We start from the raw sequence: 22,613 nt of genomic DNA, 5'->3' as shown, positions 1-22,613 counted from the left end.
TAAAATTCAAATTTCGGCACGTATTACATTTACATAACCAACGTCCTCGCGAATCCACGTGGCAAATGCTAGTTGCGAAACCCATCAACCGCTCCTATTTCCGCCAGCAGGCTCTAAGGATTATCGTGTGGCAGAGAAAGCTTTTCCCGGTGTAGCAGAAGCAAAGTGATTGATATATGAAAGCGCGGGAAAAGCTTGGAGTCGCGCAAGCTAAATTCGCAACACGCCGTGGCCTTAATTGCAAATTAGAGGGGAAGCGAATATTGCCCTGGCAGTGAGCCAACATTGGGAGGCCACAAAGCGTCAACGATGCAGGTACGAAAGCACAAAGGGCAGGGTACAGAGGGGAAAAAGGATGTTAATCGTCGACGTTATGGAGCCAATGTAAAGTATACGCAAATATTTTGATTGCGGGTAAAAAGATAAACAAAAAAGTGTTCACACGTAACGCAAATGCAAATTCGTGATCTCGAGTGCGAAATGTGGCTTAAAAAAGATACGACCGTACATTCAAGACGCAAAAGAAGATATAATAATACGAAAGTCCTTTACTCCCAAAAGGTCTAGGGTTCCCAGTTATCCTTAAGGAAAACTGGCTAAATCCTCATCCCTCTATATCGTGGAATTCCTCAGGGAATCCTTTGTCGAGGTTACCCTCGAGGACCCCCAAGACGTCGTCGAGGTCCTACCGGCTCGTCAGAGACGCGTATCGGTCCCAACCCTGCTGGGAATACCTGGGAGGTATTTCCGTAGATAGGGAAATAGAGAATCGAAGCGAGGGATGGAGGAGGAAATCCTGGAGGATGAAGCCAGATAGGGTGATTTGTATATATATGTATAGACAGAGGTAAATGGAGTGGGTTCACGTTTAGGTTAGCTATGATGGTTGGGTAAGGAATTTGATATTAATATAAGGTCACATTCAGCAGGTTGATTGCAACCTCAGGATAACACCAGCTTAACTTGAATAACCTCTTACGATGGCATAACATAGGTGAGGAAAGGTCGATAAGGGAGGTTGGAGGACAACTGGGAAATATTAAAATTCGGATTAATATTAAAAATAGTTACGGATAACATTAGACGCATGATTATTTATGTTATGCATGTTATTTATGACAGCGTAATGGAATGTGTAATTTGAATGGAATCTCATGGAATTGCCCATAGATGAGCGTGGTGCATTTCACGGGCTGTTTTTGGGAAAAAAATTATACTTGAAAAAAAAAAAAGTATAGTTGTATGAGAGCAGGAACATTTGTTGTCACATTCTTTGTGCATTGCATTTTTAATGAATCTAATTGTTTGTATTTATTGTTCAATGCAACGTCCAATTATACGACGGTATTCAGGTAATAGCATTACAATTAAAGGTATTGACTTCCGATAAGGAATTTTCGAAACATAATAAGAAATGATAATAGGGGGAACAAAGGCAAGAGCGGTGTCTTTTGTTATCGATAATCGAATATTCCTAAATTTTAATGAGGTTACATTGTCGTTTCTTTTTGTTTTATTGATCGTTAATTCAGCATCGGGCATTGCAAAATCAATAGGGATGAGATTATTAATAATTATATTATTTTTGTTGTTTGAGCTGGCTATGGATTCAAGAGTAACTAAAATATTTTGAGGTCGCGACAAAAGTGTGAAAATCAAAATTGGCGTTCCTAATGAAATCCAATATAAATTTCATAAAGCCTTTGATGGTTACCTATACAGTCAACTCGATTCCCTGAAATGGGTAAATTTTTTTTACGAAACTTTACGAATTCTTCCCAGTCACTTTACACCGAAATAATTCACAGTGATCTGCTTGCTTGCGATGCCCAGTGATAGGAAAATATTCAAATGAACTCGTTCTGACTGCGCCACTGAAGCTTTCTTTCGAAGCGCATGAACTAAATTTGAATGCATGAGCCGATTTTGCGCAGGACATAAGCTGGGATTACGACACAAAAATGTAAATCAGTGACATAGCACGTAACTTATGTGTCAGTTCAAATTATAATTAGAAAGTGGATTAAGTTATTGTAATTGCCAATCTGTACCGCAAACAATCCTAACAATGTTAAATTTACATACAAATTATTTGAATACGTGCAAGTAGGACATTACAAAAATTCCAAAACTCCAAACCTTGCCAGAAACACTTACCACTGCTTATGCGTAAAACAGCATATAACCGCAGTCATGTAGAACATTTAGTGACAATAAAAAATAATTTTCAAATCAGTTCGTTAATCAATATAAATATAAATACATTTAATACAAGTGCTATCTATAGCCCTAGCCGTTAGAAAAAAAAAATCCCTCAGTTTTATATAACACATTCAAAGCTCCTACAAAACACCTAAAAAAATCCTATCTTAACATCTTTTCATTCATCAATTTCTTGTGTTTGATAATTATTCAAAAGAGCCTGTTGATACTGCTGCAATTCCACGACCGAAGCGCTCTTTCGCCCCCCTGGTGACGGTAACACGAACTAACTCACGTTGGCGTCCCAAACAATAATCGCAAAGAAACGCAAAAGGTTTCGAGGGCAGCTACCCCTTGTAGATACTGAGTGAAAGCTCTTTTGAGAACAGTGATGAATCCATCGACCCTCCAGGCGGAGAAGTTGCGCTTACCCTTCGGAGCGGTATCGATTTCTCGAGCCATAACTCGAGCTCGATTCTTCTCCTCCAAGGAAACCGCCATCCGAGATTCCCGCCAATAATCATAATATTACAAATATCGTTGTCGCCTACGTTGTCACTAAAAACGTCTTACGTACAATAAACTACAAGAAAAGACAATTCTCATGCCTCATTAACCACCTAACAACAAATCATTCCGCAGATCTGTTTTTTTTCTTGATACACATTTTTTCTCGGAAGTTACAACGTTATCCGTGGCTTCGTTCTTTATTTCTATTAGATTACTACCTCCCATTGAAAGATACAAATTTAAAAGCACATTAATACTTCTCAGTTCTCACGAACATGCACGTCATATTTATTACATTTTTTTAATTATTATTATTACGCATTCAAATATGGCACATATACCGGGTGTTTCATCTTAAGTAGTCACGTTCGCTTATATATATATATGAATTTCATGGATACTTTCAGATGTTCTGACCCATTTATAGGTATATCAATGGTATTCAAGTATCCCATGTTTTCTTAATCGTCCATTACTTTTGAGTACTTTATACTACACGTATATCCTATTCGTGCTCACTCCTATTTAATAGGTACTGAAGCTCAATTGGTTTCTGGGCTATCTGAGGCTGACCAGTCCTACGTGTTATCGATCCGTTGAAAGTCACAGCTGTACAACTCCTGATTCCTATCATCCTGTATCCTCATGTCGAATTTGTGTAGCTTGTGCTACGACGCCGGATTATAACGTAGTGAACTGGCTCCATTATGGTCGCTGCAAATGGTAGCAGTAGTCTACTGGATTTACCTATATGAGCTAAGGGTACGTTACTATATAAAGTATTGCATACAGATGAAATATTGAGATGAAAGTGATTCATAGGCAGATTTACGGCAAGTATACTGATACCAAGCCTTTGTGCGTCTTTTGAGACACAATTTGATATTTTATAATATGAATTGGAACAGCACGCTCTGTAAAAAAATTGTAATATTCCAAAAAAGATATCCAGTGTATTTGTTCATAGCGCTGCAGCACTGTAGATATTTCAATCGCGCGCGAAATCGTTGCCCTTGTTCTATACAAAAATGCTATTTGGTCCTGTCTACACGTGTGCCTTCCTCACTGCCTCAGACCCAACCTGACGTGATCGTCCCTTCTCCTGTACTTCAGCAGAAAGCGGAGATACGTTTGAGTCCCTTGACTTTTATTAAATTTCGAATACCCTGCCCTTTTTATTTAATTATTGTATATTATTTTATTTTATATATTATTATATATTATATACCTATAGCGTGGGTTGTCGAGGATTGAGATTTAAAGGGCGACTTTTCAACGGTCAGAAAGCAGGGAAAAAATCAATGCTGGTATTTCGTTTATTATGGGATTCTCCAATTTTTTACCAAACTTATTGAATTACCATGGAAAAAGATATATTTAGTGCGGTAAAAAAAATTCTTCGAAACGATCCGAAAAAGGCGATGTATGTTTGAATTAAATGCATCTTTTATGTATTTGATGGAAAAATGGTTGAACTATTGCTCTTTTTTTTTAATTTTGTTGCTAGCGAATGGAGACGATTTTATTGATTTTAGGCGACGGACATTTTTTTAATAAGACCTGCATATTTTATGTCATAAGGTATGGCAGCCATTAAGCCCAATCCCCAGCGCACTCAATGCGATTGATTTTCATTTGCTACGACAAAATTTACGATCACTGTCAAAATTCATCTGTAGGTGGGCGTATCGATGCCAGTTATATCACAGATTAAATGTTTTATTTAATGATCTATCGATTAAACAAATGCGCCATTTTTTATTCTTTCTATTTGAGTTTCCTCAAAAAACACTGATTATTCAGAATAAGAGGGACCGAGAAACTCGCAGGATTCGAAATGACAGAAATAGCTACCGACGTACAAAATATCTGATCAATCCGTCACCAAATTATGTATATCACGTACCACATTTCCAACCTTCTTAATTTCATTTCCTTTTTTTTTTCGTATACCAACAATGGCTACTCCACTTTCTTTCAGTCCTCACTAATTTTATGCCGTTTTCATCTTACGATTTATGTCTCACATTAAACGAAATAAGATTAATGAGAGGAACTGGATGATCATGTCCCTGTTATTATGAGAATTTAAGATGGATATACAATAACAAAAAGTTCCAGCAAAGCGCAAACACAACCTAAGCTAACTTAAAGTAACCTAACAATATGAATAATTATATTGACAAATTTTGAAATTAAAAATTTAAAGTTCGTTCGGATTTTTGTATGATCTCAAATAAGCATTAATTCGTAAAACTGAAATCCCCATAAATTCAGAGATACCAATTACCAAACCATCATTGAAGTGTGCTGTTCAATTGTTCAAAAAAGCACAAATTCTACACACAAAGCACTTCCTTCGTAAGGAATAATGATTTTTTAACTACTCCATCGTCAGACTCGCTACTTCCAGAAAATCACGCATCAGAACGAGCGCAATCCTTGGCTGACTTTTACGAGGGTAGCTACTCCAAGCACATGAAGCCTGAACAAGCTCTTTCGAGGCGTTAGAGAAGAAAAGGGGTTGTTTCAGAGATTAATCCCTATCCCGGAAGGAATATTAAGTAGAATAAGAATATTTTCGTCATAGTAAAATGAACGAATAAGGTAACCTCGGTAAACCGAGTAGGCTCAAGATAGTACATTAACCTTTAACTATATATATTTAAATGTACACGTATTTACCAAAATGCACAAAACAATGCTTAACAACTCATAGCACGTTATGAACCAGATATTTATGCATACATAATACGTACGTGAGCGCACACACGAGTACGTTTAAAATTCATTAGAAATGTTCGCGTTAATGGATATTCAAATAATTCAGCTGTACGCCCACCAGACACACATCCTCCATAGTTCCCTTTTACGCGTACATTACCATGTCAAATATTTCCCCCGCCATCGTTAAACTTCAAGCCCATGATATCGTAGTCATCTGCGAGTAAATATTGTAATATAACCTTAATTCCCAACTCCGCAGCGAGTCATTTTAAGTGCGAGTCATTTATAAAACTCGTGTTATCGTTTTAAAAATACAGTACTGTACGAACCCGGCACAATAAATTCCATTAAATGAGACAAAGATTTTTATTGTCAGGCCTACCTTTTGCAGAATTGAATTCCTTAGAGTCCCTAGAGTTCAACAGTATTCGAAACTCCAGCTTCAACTATGATTCCGGTTGTCAGGTTAAATTCCACTAGTGTCAGTCCGTAGCCATCTATCGGTCAATATTGTAAATATACTCATAATTTTCTAGTATACCGGCACGACCGCAATCGGAGATTATACGAACCATTTCGCATTTTCATGTTTCGAGTTTACTGTTACCACAGGTCATTCAAGTTTTCCTCCTCATTTCATTCTCGATATTACGAGATCACATTCATTCTCCACGTTCCCATGTACGTGTTACGACCGAAATCTTCTCTGGCTTCAAGTTCCACTTCGAAGGTCGAAGGGGATGAGATATCGTTTCACAAGGCACGAGATCCTCTATACCATAACGCGTCTTCGTACTAACTCTATTAGCCCATTGTTTGAAATTCTCTCATGTGTAATCTCCTTGTATCTGGCGATATTGAGGTTACGTCTGCTACTCTATATAGAGTATCTGTCGTCCGATCTGCCTGCCTCGGGCCTTTTCTCGTGAATATTCGGCAGATGTCTTCTAAAGGAACATGGAATTTGAAATAATTCGTGCTGGAGGGAAAGAGGGAAGGGGTGGCGACTGACCTTTTTTTTTATTTAAATTGTCGAAATATAGGTACATTTCTTTTCGCATTTCCATCCGCGTTTCGGTTGCGTATTATTTTGTACACATGGCACATCAATTAACTGCCGTGTAGGAATATTGAGACGAATCGTAAATTCATAAAAATTTTCTCGAAAATATTGTAACGAAGCTTCCGAGTGTTTCGATTTACAAGAAATACACTCTGCTGCGGCTAATATGATTTACCTTACAGTAAATGCATCCCAGAGAAAAATGGATTGAGCGCTTCGCTGACGTTTTTTAACTGTAACTGTAACTATTTTATGTGCAGTAATAGCTTCTTATGGCTGTCCAGAGTTTTTACGACGTCTCTCCTTATTTTGCTTTCGTGCTATAACGTAAGACAAACGGATTTCGATCACGAGCTCAGATGAATTATCGTCGGACTTTTAATAATATTCAATACTGAAAATGTAAACAATGTCAAGTCCATGTAAATGAAAAACAAATACATCAACAATGATATACATATTAATCAATTTCCGTCATCTACGTGTAATCCCTCCCTTCCGCGGTTTCGAATACAAAAATATCAATTTTCAAGAAAAAGTCAACGTGACAACTGACGTAATTCCCTTGTACTTTTTAATCTGATCCTCTTCACCCGTCACCGCCACGTCACCCGTGAAAATTCTTAGGTTAGGTTAGGTAGGTATCAATATTTTTCATATTATTTCGCGCTGCGCAAACCGCTGCACGAATTCATTTAAAAGAATTTTAAAAAATTTGAAAAAAAACCGGTATAAAGTCTAATGCTAATTTGCTTAATTAGAGCCATTGTATTTCCATTTTATTTCATTTGTCTTAAGCATAAGATTGTCAGGGCTCTACCAGCAGCAATAGCATCACGAATTCTATTGAAACTCTAATTCTCGTCTCAAATCTAACTAGTCAATACTGGCGTCAGGTTAATAAGAAGTCAAGGAAGTCAGCTTAGAGATCTAGTCCTATATTAATTGCATTTCAAATTCGGTCCATTCAATCTCACATAGCAATCAATTAGAATATTCTAAGCTTAGGCGGAACCGAAATTCTGCTATGTATACGTCTCTAAGAAAGTCTATATACCAGAAACCATAGATTTGACCCAATCCCAGAGATACAGAATTGTCATTAGCCAATAATTACTTGCAGTCCGAAAAAAGTCAAACTTCTAATATATTTAGTAACTTTCAAATTAACAATATAAAAATAAATTACATACTTAAATTAACGTTTCTAACCTGTAAAATCAAATCTTCAAACGCTTTCCAATGCTTTTATCGGTTTTTCTCTCAGTAATATACGTTTGCCATGGTTTCATAAAACTAAGCAACTGTTGTCATAGGCTATAGGGCTATTTCCATCAATTTATGTTGCGGAAATCGAGGAGCATATCCTTGATAGCCATAGAAATGGGATGTGTGGCAAGGAAATACTAGCGGCGGGAAATTTGAATCTGAACCCTCTTCTGCCAGTGACTGGAGTGAAATTCAAATTGTATGAAACCCGGCTTGGACTCGACCTTACAGGAAATCCCTGACCGAAATGCAAATATAGGGGAATATCCTGAGTTGACGGAAATAAACAGGGAGCATCGAAATTACCGGAAATTCCACAGACAAATTCGTAATTCGCGCGATTCGTCCATTTCTAAAGCAAGCCTTCGTTCGTAAATGAATATTATCCGGTTATATAGTTTTATAATTGTCTCGCGTATGTTGAATTAAACACCCACGACCCATAATAGATTTTAATTAATAGAATTTCCCTGGCATAAATCATTAATCCTAGAACCGTCGTGTGCAATTACGAGCAACTTAAGTTGTATCCGACAGGTAAGTGGAAACAGGAAGTTCTGCAATGACGTACGTGTAGATACTAAGAGTCATGCACATGCAGAGATTGTGTATAGTTCACCTATACACCTCTAAATCCAAACACTAAATTGTTATCCAAGGGGCGACTGATGTGTTGACACGGCCGGAAGTTCAATATACAGGAAGTAGCAAACCATGATAAAAGGATCATAGTTGAACCAATATTGTTATTATTCTCATTAATGATCTTCCTGTTAACGAATGATAAATGTAAATACGGGTCATAGGTCCGCTTGAATTTTTTGTACCAACGGTAAATTTTAAACATTTTCTTGTGTTCAGTCAATTAAAATTTGATTGGTAATAAATTCCTTCCGATGCTCGTAGAAGTTGGGTATTTTTAAAATTGACTGAAAACCGACGAAAAAAACATTCGATTATTATAACCAGATTTTTCAACATAGGAATCTGCGCTTATCATTTTGAATGCTGCGATCATACCATCTACGTAACACGTAACTACATAAATACCTTTTAATATGTACAGAACGTATTGAAATTAGTTTACCAATTAAACATGACTAAGCTACTTGACCCAGTTTCACCCGGATAAATGTGAGAGTGTGACGTTGAATCTATACGAAACTCATTATCAAAACCTAATAGAATTTGTAACTTAATGTTCCTGAGAATCTTAAAAAATTAGTTAGAACGAAGAGTAACAAGCGAATACGACCCGTTTTCTACGTGTACTCTTGTCTTTTACTCTGCTACTAAATGTTATAGTGTTATGAATTATGGACGAAAACCTGAGAAGATACTGAATTATAACTTTTTTTAAATTCTACCCAAATTTCGTTCAGTAGTGTCGGAACCTATCGCGGACAGACGAACAGAATATAACATCAGTCATAATTTCTTTCGTTATCAAAATTTAAAGATTAACGTGTTATTGCAGTCTGTCAGACCTCTTTCCCGTGAATATAAAAAAATCATGAAAATTGGTTCATTTTTACAAAAGTTAAGTCCGAAAATATTATTTGTTCCAGTTTCCGCTCTATCTGAACATGTATGATGTTTAGATACAGATATGGGGACGTATACATGTACAGATAATAAAAGTAGGCCTCTAACCCCCCAAACGAAGTTGCTTCCGTGCTCGCCGAATGTTACGGAAAACATGCCAAAAGCTCATTAGCCAGAGAAGTCGAACGTTAGTTAACCATCAAACAGGCCAACATTAATAAATACACTTGAGAGATAATAAACGATGCTATAGTAATGTGCGTTAAAAGGTAATGTAAAAATTTACCCAGAAGTAGCTTGAATGTCGACTTCCGGCCAGGAGGGTCGTCGCCGACAGAACATAAGGGGTGGTCGATCTGTCGGTGCTGCATTTCTTCGAAAAGAAGCAACCCTTCTCGGAGACACAGATCCACTGCTGGCTGTAGGGTGAACCGATAAACTAGGACCGGAAGTACAATCCAAAGTACGCCTACGCGTCGACAGAGAGCGCGCGTGAGGTGGCGTTACTGTTCCTGGTGGTGGTACTACCTGATAAACAAACAGAGAGGATTTACATTATATTCAATAGGAAAGAAGTCGAGAAAAACAATTTCTATGAATAACATTTAACATGATTCATAAATTAATTAATTATTTGTGATATTGAATACCTTCTATAAATTTCGATTAAAAATCAAAAGCACCCAAATTGTGTATTTATGATCAAATCTTTTCATCCCTTATATTCTAGCTACCTTAGGAAAGCCATGAGGTGTTGTGTGCTGTACGCTAACGTCGGCATTCGTGCAAGTGACACTTCCGGTAGATCCACTTCTACCGGAAGTGCCGGCTGTTGAATCTTCCCGGCTGAATGAGAACCTCTTGGGACTGAAGCTCAAGCTGGCCACGCCGTCGGTGACGTACTGCTGAAGAGAATTGAAGAAACTCATTCTTCCTTTCTTGATTGTCAATTAATTCGAAGCGTAGACGAATTGGACGAAGTTTACTAAATGGACGATTTCTACGAACTTCGCTAAGATCTTTACCGAGTGAACATAATCATCTTTAAGCGAAATTAAAACTTCCTAAGACGTAAGGGAATAACGAATTTGAATTTCGCGCCAAACCGTATTATACATTTACTGCTTCTGCATAGGTTTCGATAACAATCGATACACTCGTTCCTCTGCGTAATTCAGTTCGCTTTTCGTACCGCCCGCGTACTTTCGATCCTTAACGAAATGACTACGGTATTACAAAAACACTCCAAAACATTCACGCAAGATCGTCAGAGTTTTCCGTTTTACTTAAATTCGTCATCGAGACTGTCAAGCAAATAGAGAATTTATTATCAACGCTTTGTTGTAAATGACGACGTCTCAAATCTTCCTTAATCAATCGTTGCGTACGAGTCATCGTATAAAGTTTCGTTTCACGATAATATTCTCCTAGGTATTGTCGGGTGATACTGAATCTCTGGCAAATCGTCGCTGTGTGTGTTCGTATCTGAAACCAAAAAAGTGTCAACAACATAATTAGGTCGCAGGTCAAATAAGTTATATCGAAATGAAATCCAATATTTTCACCCACAACCACGCAACGATCTAATAATAATTTCGATTACTTAATCGTGCAGCTTATCCATGTTGGATAATAAGCAAAAAAGGGCGAACCCATAGAAAAAAAAAGTGAAAAAAGAATCTAATCATATCGAACATGAAATGAAAAAATATATATATACTATTATACCCCATTCATCAGCGAAATCAGATAGTGACACAAAGAAGCTTCGAAAACGAAATTACGAGAGGGTTAGTCCCGTGTAAACAAACACGAAATAAATTAGTTTCCGAACTAATATTGACCGAACACCATCATTGGCAAACTTGAGCTAAGTTTTGACAGTTCAACCTTCTCGGTATTTTCCTACTTCTAACACTGTCCCGAGCTACAAACAATCTTCAACAGCTCATTCGCTCTTACCTACATTCGCAAGCCACTAAACGATCTCTATCCTAAAAGATTGATTTACCTTTTACACGTCAAAATAATAACCTAACCTAACAGTCGACTAATGCAATAAACTCCGATTCTTCGTTTACAGAGAAAGTTCATATAAAACTCACAACGCACAGGAATATATGACAAAGAACGTTATTCCATGATCATTAGGTCGAATATCTATATAATTATATGTTACGTCAATTCTTTTATGTAATTAGAGATATATAGGTTACGTGCTAGTAACGGTATCGGGAAAATGTCACGTTAATTCGGCTAGATAGTTAACGCACGTATTGCGGTGAGTTTTACAGTCCGGTAAGTAAGGTTTACGATGACTACATAGAACATAGTACAGATACGAGCTATTAGTACACGTATAAACAAATATATAAATATACCTAAGCATTCGCTGAGTATACCACGTGGAAATTAATGAATTGCAGTGAATAAAATATATAATATCATTTAGAGTATCGTGGCACCTGTGTACCAGGGACCGTGCTGCACTGCGGCAGTTATATTTTTAATATGATGAGTAAAGAAAGAAAAAAAAAACCGTATCGCTCCAGTTACACCGTAGACCAAAATCAGTAAAAACAAAATATCATTCCTGCCAATAAAAAAAAGGAATTTTAATATTAAAGAAAGATGACTAGCAAAGCTACGCTGTACGTTAATGAAAAAAAATGGCGTACTGTTAAGCTACGTTCAAAAGGAATTTTACATCATGGCCATCAGGTACGAGCTTAGTGAGGAGCTTTTGTACTTGCGCAGAAACAATGTTCGCAACCGCATTAAATTAGAAAGTGAAAATTAGGGGTGTTGCCCGTGGAGCCCTTGAACTGGGTAGCAAGGGATACAGTGACTGGTCGTTTGATCGTAGAGGGTTGCCAAGGGTTGCCGAATGCTTGGAGGATTCGAAAAGGTTGAAACTACTAGAGAAGTAAATCATTGGCTGCGATGGAAGACATAGGCGACGCATGAAGGTTGTAACGAGGGTGAGGATCATTGAGTTGGAAAATTGAACCACTACTGACATATGTGTATACGAGTTAAGTGGGTGAAGGTAAACACATGTATTTATACGTGTTCGCGTACGTCTAGCAGCCGCGTGACGTATTGGCTCTGAGCTTACATCTTCGAATAGACGGAAATTTGCACAAGTTCAGAGAGTATCGAAGGTTCCCGAAGATTCACGAGCTGCGGGGTATATCGAAGTTTGATATAGCAAAGTGGTCGGTATCTGGATTACTGGATAGTTTCGTGTATACGTAGTAATTGGAGAACCGATAGGACTCGTTAGAAATACGTGAAGTCTATAAGAATTCATATAACAGTAGCACAACGTTTCTGGAACGCTATATGTTTTCAATATAAATTCAAAGTGGAGCACCGATGACTTCTCATTGCCCGGATGATTGAACGTCTCTAACGAGTTATTAGGGTTAGACAGTTTCAAGTTTAAGTACCTAGGTGCCTGGCGGCGTAGAAAGTTTTCCAAGGAGTCTAGGACTTTGGAAAGATTCGAGGATAACGAGAAACGTCAACAGGGAATTCTTGAGGATTAGGTGCCGGCAGCTGTTACGGATTGTTTGTGTTATGAAAAACGCGGAAATCCAATTGAACGCCTGCACGGAAAGAGGGAGCAGTAATGATTACCGATGGAAATTTTTAATGGATTTTTAAATGAGAAATACTTTGCTGCAAAGCAGCACTCACTGCTAGGGCTCATTGCTAACCATATACTAGTAGCCATTACTGTTCGCTTTTCTCAATGTGCAACAGGGTACAGTTCATCGAATATGAGTACGAGATTCAGAGCCTTGGCGCTGCAGGTGTTAAGCTTGCATTTAGGGTATATAATTATTCCCCATTGATTTTCGCCCTTTGACTTTGTATACCCACGTAAGTCCAAGGCATTCGGTGGCTACTGACAAGTCTGACCACTAATGGTATCGTACTACTGCGTGAAAGTGGATCCCCACGAGTCAGTCAAGTATCACTGAGAGGTCGCTCGGATAATTTTGAAAAATTTACGACGTACTAAAGAGGAGCGAGTGGCATTGGGGTGTCGCATGAAAATGAAATACAATTATTTTCAAGCGAGCTCTACCCTTGGCAGCTCTCACCGATATCGTCGTTAAGCGAATGAGAATCTAGCACGGATATTTCCAATCCGCCAAGTCTGACGCCTTAACAACCATACCTACTCGCAGAGTCGTGCTTCTCCCCTAACTCTGCAGATTATTATCGAACCCCGTGACGCAAAGCAACCCTTACCGCTGAACGACTCATCCCCCAGCCATGGACTGAACCTCCTCGACCGTAATCCCTCATCACACCGTTTTCTCGACACGCTACAAAACCCGTGAGCAAACTTTCAAGTCTTTTTTTGCCGGAACTCATTAGTTCCTTTAAACGACGACCCGTTATATTCGTTATATTTAAGAAACGCATTCCCATCACTTGTCCTAATCCATATGTGAATCTGCCGTCAATAGTAATCCCATTTCTGATACGTGACGATTTATCTTATTTCATAAATCAATTAATGATTTACTGAACATAACGAATATTTCATTATGATACAGCATTAGTTCTAATCAAACAATCATTTTCACGGATAATATACCTTCTGGCATAACCGATCTGTCACTCTCAAACGACAACAACAGTTTTCAAAATCAACCACTTTATTTCAGAAACGAAGTTACTTTCTATTTTTTAATTGACCAGTCTGTTCGATAACCAACATGTGATTTTCTCAAACTATGCACGTTCTTCTAATCTAAAAAACTCTTTCTGCAATGAACCGGTATATTTTTTGAAGGCTGCCATCCAGGATTATATCCACCCGGGTTATTTTAACATTCACCATCATCGACGAACGCCATCCAACATCTCCCTGAAGCAGATAGCCTATTTTTTAAATTGCATATCCATACTCGTCGACTGACGACACCGACAGCCAATCGCAATTCGAATAAAGCGACAACGATCGAAATTTGGATTAAAACCTGACGTGGATTTTTTTTACTAAAGTAAGTAAAGAGGGAAAAAAGTGTATATAGACCCACGCTAGCCGCACTACAGTACAATTGTAGCTTGTACACTGTTAATGAACAAAAGTTTCAGCGAATTGTACATACTGCACTCAGTAGAAGAAACTAACATACAGGAACAATAGTTCTGGGTGACGATCATGCACCTCTACTATATTCTCTGACAGTCCAGTCTGTAGTGTCTGGTGTTTGAACTGATCATCAGGCTATTGAAGCCTTGTCATTCTAAATGTATAGCGCTACTCAGAGATAACCTGGTTACAAAGCTACAGTAATGTATAGATATACGTATATGTACCGTGAACGTCAAGTAAGAATACGATCCTGAGATTTCGAAATCTATAATAACAAGTACAAAGAAAGATGGAATAAACATTTTTTTTTATAAAACATGTTTATTAAAATTAAAAAAAAACAATGCTGGATTAATTTATACAAAATATTTTCCTTAATTTATAATTAAATATTTGAAAAAAAAATGTGTATAGAAATTAGCAAATTACGTGAAATAAATGTCGTAATTAATAACATGTCGATCCAGACTGGTGTATTTGTTGCGAATATCAGAGATTTTATACAGAGTAGGCATAGAAGATAATAGATGTACAACGAATATATAGGTACTTGTATGCACGAGGATAGTCAGGCAGATTCATAAACTAGCTAAGCTGCCTATATACAGGGTGAGGCGCGAGAAACAGAACACCTAAATAACTTTATTGGATTTAAAGATACGAAGTTCGCAAATATCGTAATTTAAATGATTCGGAAGGGCGCCCATGGTTATCATAATATTTTTTTTTTATTTCATTTTTTACCAGTTTTTTCAAGGTTATCAGAGTTTTTTTTAAATGGAATGCCACATTTTTTCTCCTTACATATTGTTAACAGAAATAAAGCCAAATCTCTAACACGTCGAATTAGTATTAATTCCATATTTCTGGGTTGGAGGTCATCTGAAGGTCATACTATGTTACATGGTTGGATTCGTTTGGATGCCGGCTACAATGTGCAAGGAGAAAAAATGTGCCATTCCATTTAAAAAAAACTCTGATAACCTTGAAAAAACTGGTAAAAAATGAAATAAAAAAAAAATATTATGATAACCATGGGCGCCCTTCCGAATCATTTAAATTACGATATTTGCGAACTCCGTATCTTTAAATCCAATAAAGTTATTTAGGTGTTCTGTTTCTCGCGCCTCACCCTGTATATAGGCAGATATACACACAAGATAGTAACATGAAGCAATCAGACGTCCGAGTAAATCAACATCGACAGTTAAGACAACGAAACCTTTGAAGTCGCAGAAAGTTTTAATTAACGGGCAAGACTTGATTAAAAGCAACCTGAAGCAGCATTCAGAATCTTCTGCACAAAGCCCTGGCTGAGAATTACTAAGTCAATTGCAAATTTGTAATGATTCGTTGACATTCAGCTGTTACACTGACAAGAAGCACCGTTTTAGGTATATTTAAAGTTTTTGTAAAAAAAATTGTTGAATTAAAAAAATTATTTTAGTTACAGCAGCACTAGGTAATAAACAATAATAATAGAAATGGTCCACGTACTTTCAAATTGGCAGTTGTACCAACTCTTGAAAATTTAGTCTAGATGCAATTATAATTTTTTTTTTTTAATGAAACCGTCAAAACCTGGGATGTGCTCGCCGCACGTTCATGTACTTTTTATACATAAAAATAACGTCGCTCTTAAGATTTGAGTGTGGAGCATTATGTTTTCTACTTTGATGCCAAAAAAAGCCTTTGTACGACGCAAGGGTTGAAAAAGAAAAATTGTACGTTATAAGCTCAAAGACTCGGAAAATTCGCAGCCGTTCGTTTACGAGAAATGTAAAAATAAATGTGAAAAACGTGCTCAAGTGCACGGATGCCAAGCCTCTGTGTAATTGCTCGATTGTTTAACGACTACGTAAGTCACAGCGAAAACCAGCAATTTTCTACCTGGCATTTGTATTTTCCCTTCTTCTTTCGCGAAGGAGACGTCAGAATCCAAAAAGCCAGTTAACTAGTAAAGGCTAAAATAAACGGCGATCCCAGTGAACCAACAATGTATACATGTAAGACACCGACGAAAGTCAATACGATTAAAAAAAAAAGGTTCAAGAATAAAAGTTGAACAGACCGGAAGCCTAGCAGCCGTATCCGCATCCAATTCCCTTTACTCCCTATATAACCCCTAGGGACATTCTTGTCGTGACAACTTCGCTAACGAAATTCACCAGATTCAGAAACTGGCTAACTGATAGACTGCACCCCGTAGACCCGCATTGATAAGTCCCAGACGAAATTCTATTCTTCGCGCGCAATGCGTAAAATAATATTGAATTTCGTGGAAAAGTTCAATGTGAATTTCTTTACTAGGACCTTGGTCACGACCCTCTATAAGTGATACCGTAAATTTCGTATTACGGTATATTGCTCCGTTTATGGGGTCTCCAGGAAAAGAAAAGCTCATTTAAAAGAAATAACAAGAAAGAGTAGATGAAAATAAAAAGCTACGCTACCGTTATAGTATATTCAACGATAAAAATAACTTAACGAAGGTAAACTGCACAGACATTGACATTACAATTCGTACAGGAGTTAAGGCTAAGCAATGTGGCTGCCAGAGGCATTCTTGGGAAAGTGCCTGATTTCATGGTTAGGAACACGGGTCGTACGATTAGTCGAAATTCTGATAATATACGTATCGTACGTTTCATACCAAGGGTTAGTAAAGCTTGAAGATTTTGGAAGGAGAACCTTATATAAGAGATTCGGTTAGTCAGCCAGACAGTTAACTAGCCAGTCAGACGGTAATATTGATTATCTTTGATGAAAGTAATTCCTGACGTGAGCAAGAAATTACGGGACTAAGCGGTTCGCGAGTTAAGGTTAGTGCCAAATCTTCAGGTGCGTGCGACAATGATAATGGACCGTTTACATGCAAACATTAAACACCACCTTTCTGTAATGATGAAGTATCAAAATAGTTTGAAACTAGTTTCTGCTATGAAGAAAAAAAAAAAAAATTGAGGTAAGACTGTATTATTTTATCTGGATTATTGATGAAATTTAAAATATTTTAGGAAGACGTAAACGTGAATTATTATTATTTTAAGAGTGAATAAAATTAATCAACATCCATGAGAGAACGAAGAAGGTAATTGAGGGTAAGGAATTTGACTACTGGAATGGATTCTGAATTAGCTCTGATTAATGAGCCTTCGTTTAGCGTGTCTTGGCCAATGACGAAAAAAGCCAAGAACTGATTTTGCGGGACGTCTAAGAGTGTAATAGGATGCCATGAAAGTTCACAGGTAAAGGTCAGAGAGAACATCAAAGTGATACACGATTTTCAATGTAATCCATAGATAATGAACCACAGTGAGGTCGAATATAACGCTACAGTAATAGTAGACTCGTTTAATTGAAATTATGAGAAAAAACAATTTTATATGGAAAAAAAAAACAATGCGTCAACTCCCGTTGATTTTTGTACAACTTTAAGGATATTCCCATCTGTCGGCAAGGATCGTCTTTAAAGCACGTATAATCACGACTTGAATACTGACACTCCTATCCCCAGAGTGGACGAATCGATGAAGAAAAAGAGTCGGAGCTTACGGGGTAGAATGTAATTTCGCAATTATTCAAGGTCCAAGGGAAAAGCTGACAATTTAGAAAACGATTCAGAGAATGTTCTAGAACATGGGGGAGAGGAAAAATAAGGAATGGAATTTAAGGTCGTATCATGTGATTTTTAACTTTCTCTAAGATTTACGTAATTTGAATTTACGTTAAGCGAAGACCACGTTAAACCAGGTCAGATTAACATTTAAGCTGACGAACGAGATGATGTACGGCTGCAACGACGATTATATTATTGAAATAAATGATTATAACCATCTTTTTCAATCGGTTCTTAGATATGGATTGAAAAATAAAAATTCTTCAACCGTTGAAAACTTCAGACTGGTCGATGCCACGAGTTAACAATGCTCGCCTGACGTTCAGTCAAGTCCGTTGATTCTCGGGATTGTTCGTAACCCCGCCGCCGTTCCAAAAAGTTTGCCAACTTGTGACGTGGATAAAACTTTCTTTTTTTATACACCTCTCATTCCTCAAGGAGAATACACTCAAAGCTAAGAACACAAAGAAACTTTACTATAGGGGGAAAATCAAGTTATATTTAAAACGAAAAGTTATACGCCACCGTCATCCACCATCTTGCCTTTCTGACAAATGGCGGACATTACCAAGAAAATTGATTCTGACTTTTATCCCGTAGTACTTAAAATTCGATATTTAAATATCGCATACTGGATGCATTAATAATCCTTTTTCCCAATCCACTTAAATTTAAATACCATACGATACTTTAAACGTAAACTGAAGTAATACTAATTTTCCTTATGTTTATAATATAATTGACTTAAGAAATTCTCATTTCTTCCCCCTATTCTCTCCGAAAAAGATAATTCGCGTATACCTTTATCGAGTTGACAAAGTGAAGAAAAAATCAATATCACCCAATAAAAGTAGCTCGTAACACACGTATACGAATATTACAAAATTCCCATTCCAATAAGAATGAACCTCTGCTTATAATACAGAAAGTTGCGTAAAAGTAACAGAGTTTATTTATGGCACAAAGCCATTAAGTGTTTCCCCGGTGAAATACAAAACAAAGTCATTATATCTCCAATGAAAGTACTTTATAATGAAATCCCGTTCTTAATGAGGACCTCGGAAACGACACAAGAAAAATACAGCCACTCAATTGCAGCTAAATAGACTTCTTAATTGCATACTCCAAAAACTTTGTACCTGTAAGCTAAACTGCGTCACAGTTGGCAAACCCTTATTTCCACTGCACACGACAGGTTAGTATAAATTTTAACGGGGACAAGTTTCGCGCAGTCATTAAGAACTTATTGAGCCGTGACGACGTCTCTAAGAGAGCTATAAAGAAAAATTTAAATAATTCGCAAGACGACGCGCGACTACAGACCGAAAATGAAATTCAAAATTTCATTAACGGTAGAAAAAGCATAGGCATGTACACCTATGTACACCTCGACAATAATGTCAATCTGAACGCGTCCAATTATTTGGGGAAATTTGTGAGGAAATAGTGATACACAGCCAATGGGTGGTGACGGGGAGGGGATGGGGTGACAAGCATCGCAACAATTATACAGACGTCACCCTTTGATTTGAAATTTGCACAATTTTACCCAAAACTACGCAAATAAAGAAATATGGTCACGTTTCAGAAAACGTATAAATTTCGTGAGCATGTCACAGCGTGATCCATATTATAATATTCTGTGAGCCGACACGAGTAATGTGTCGTCTGCAGAGAGAAATATTAAATTAGGCAAAGACTTGCTTCGAATTTTTCGCAAGGTGAATCAACGGTTAAATTTCGAAAAAAAAAAATAAAAGTTCACATCTACTTACGATATTCACAGCTTGTACATTCAAGCGCATGTATACCGAAAGGCAGGGCGTAAGGTTCATATTGGATTTACTCGAGCGCAAGCAGCGTACACAACAGGGCATCGATTCTGAGCCAAAGCGAAGTCTCTCTGTCTCTCTCTCTCGCTCTCTCTCTTTTGTGAAATCCCCTATCTCTTGTGTACAGGGATTCCCAAGAGCCAGCCACGTACATAAGAAACGCATGCGGTTCGCCTTCCATTTTTCTAAGCCAGTAACGCTGCACGTGTCATAAACCAATAAGAACCTGTTGAGAATATGGTCAGAAGTGGTTTTGCAAAACTTCGTTTCCTATCCGTACGGGCATTAACAGAGTGCATGCCACGCTGCACGGAACAACCATTTCTCAAATAAAGCCGGTCACGTAGAGGTACTTCTTTACCGATGCGCCTCACAATCTAATTGTAAGACCTATCTTCAAAGCGACTGAGGTGCACTATCCCGGAATAATGATAACATGGCGCATATATACTTAGGATACAGCATTTGGCTTATATTTTTTTAACTTTGTTCGAGTTACGCAGATTTTTCTCAAATTTACTCGCAACCTCTCGAACAATGGAAATGAGTAGCAAAATAGAAAAATTACAGATTTTATATAAATGATGTTTGAATTATTTATATACTTTAATGCCGATATGTTAAATATCTAATTATACAGTATGCACTTGTTATACTTTATGGTGACTCTGCCATGCTTCCACGACTTTCGTCCTGAAACGTGTATCTCGAATGACACCTAGTAGACGCGATTCCGCAAATGTAAAATATTTATCAGTTCAACCAACTACTGACATCACCCTCTTGGGCTCTTATTAGTTTAGATTAGCTCAGGTTAGCCCCTATTAGCTCCTAGCTCCAATCTCTGATCATAAGGCTTTTGCCAAAGTTTCGTTTACGACGATTTTGTCAAGACTAGAAGATGAAATGCTTGCAAAATAGCCGCTCTTGATCCCAATCACACGCTCCGTTATTCATCGTGGCTACAATTGCTTTCTTCACAGATGCTGATAAGCTTTTTATCTAAATAATTTCATTTTATACCTCTGATTCATCTACTAATACACGTATATGCGTATATATGTACAGGTTAAACCAATTACAATAGGAAAGATCTATTCTCTGCCTGATGTCACTTTTTGGTCCATGATTCAGTATTAATTACGTATGCTACCTTTTTGCAGTTATTCGACAAAAATACCAATCGTTATACGTAATTTTCTCCAAAAATTACCAAACGATATTTAGACTCATCTAAAAGAATTGTACGACCAAATATATATAATAAATATAGAAACCGAAAGCAATAAAAACTTCGATAAAGTCTAACATGACTTTTTTATGAGAAGAAATAATAGAAGAAATTTCATTACAGCCAATCGCAGGTACGCATAACATAAAAAACAAAAAAGAGACTATACAATTTCGCGAAAAGCTTGCCCTCGCACTTTCTATTGCCTCAAAATGAAAGCGAAAAACGCAATTTTCTCATCTGAAAATAAATGGCTACTATCTGCTCGTGCATATCAGACGCGATAGGAATCCTCAATTTTCACGTAGAGAACACTTGCTCCGTCGCTCGACTCTTATCGATTGCCGAAATATAAGGAAATCAGGCATAACAAAAAAAAAAAAATGAAAAAAGTTGTAAAAGAAGCACTAAAACACTAACATATGTACATTGGTATTACCAGTATCAAACACCAAACAGGGTCATGCGTATCATGAGGTTCCGTCGCTAATGAACAAATCCATTTAATATCACAATTTTGTTATTATTCCCACGCGATAACGCGATACGTACCATCTGTCGGTTTCGGTCGATAATGCAAGCCAGGCGAATACCAATAACAAAAAAAGGTTGAAAAAATTGCAGTATAATCAAGGGAGTAGAACTTTGAATTAGCGTAGAAAACGATTAATCGATCTTCATTACATAAACTATTGATAATGGCATTTTTACCTCGTACACGCATCTGCGATAAAACAATTTCACTTTATTTTCATTCACCTGACGGTAAACTTTATTAATTACGAGATTCTCAATGCAAAATAAAAAATTTAAGGAAAAATTTTCGAAATTCCATTATCAGCATACAAGAGCCACAAAGCTTATAACCATCGGTTGTTCGCTTAACTAAAGCGCGGGTACCTTTGCGCACAGAAAAAGGATGACGGGTTCACAATAAAATATTATCGCACAGATAAAACATAGCAATCCAATACGAGCTGTGCCTATAGCTACCACAATTTTCGAGGTTTCAGTTAAGCTGTATTTCGTATCATCACAAGTTATCCAGCATAAAAAATTACACTTTATCGTATCGACTGCCGAGATGGAAAATAAAAGAAATATTTTCGAACGTAGCAACCGAGTCGCAACGTATAAAGTGGAAAAAGTAGTAGATAGAGAAAACAAGTGTCTCAAATCGAATGTCAAGCAGAACCAATGAATACAAAAAACCCATGCGGAAGTAAAGCTTAAGATTTTCTCGTATAAGATTGAGTCGTGACGTTGGCTACTGAGGGAGTGACTTCGTGGCTGGATACTATATATAAATAATATTTGACATGAGCCTCTACCAAATGTCTTGATATATATATTTCAAAGAGCGACGAACGATCAAAAAACAGTTTCGCCCCATTATTTTCTCTTCCATTTCTCCAGCATCTTCCCTTTCTCCCAAACCCCATCTTATTCCTCGGATGTCCTCCTCCTCCCCTCCTCCTCCCCCCCCCCCCCCCCCC

General features: G+C 37.4%; 1 protein-coding gene across 4 annotated transcripts in view; it reads right to left on the bottom strand.

Moving 5' to 3' along the window:
* The window catches only part of LOC107274430 (BAI1-associated protein 3), a 59,862-nt gene that overhangs the window by 26,111 nt on the left and 11,138 nt on the right, over positions 1 to 22,613 (bottom strand). For all 4 annotated transcript variants that reach the window (XM_015753574.2, XM_025091647.1, XM_015753575.2 and 1 more), the window contains 2 exons: positions 10,051 to 10,801; positions 9,603 to 9,844 (listed from right to left, as the gene is read on the bottom strand). In XM_015753574.2, coding sequence (XP_015609060.1) covers positions 9,603 to 9,844; positions 10,051 to 10,245 — 437 coding nt within the window. In that variant the 5' untranslated portion in view covers positions 10,246 to 10,801. The remainder of the gene's footprint in view (positions 1 to 9,602; positions 9,845 to 10,050; positions 10,802 to 22,613) is intronic.

Source organism: Cephus cinctus, unplaced genomic scaffold (assembly GCF_000341935.2).
Source record: "Cephus cinctus unplaced genomic scaffold, Ccin1 Ccin1_scaffold3082, whole genome shotgun sequence".
Lineage (NCBI taxonomy): Eukaryota > Metazoa > Arthropoda > Insecta > Hymenoptera > Cephidae > Cephus > Cephus cinctus.
This window is presented reverse-complemented; position numbering and strand designations above follow the sequence as displayed.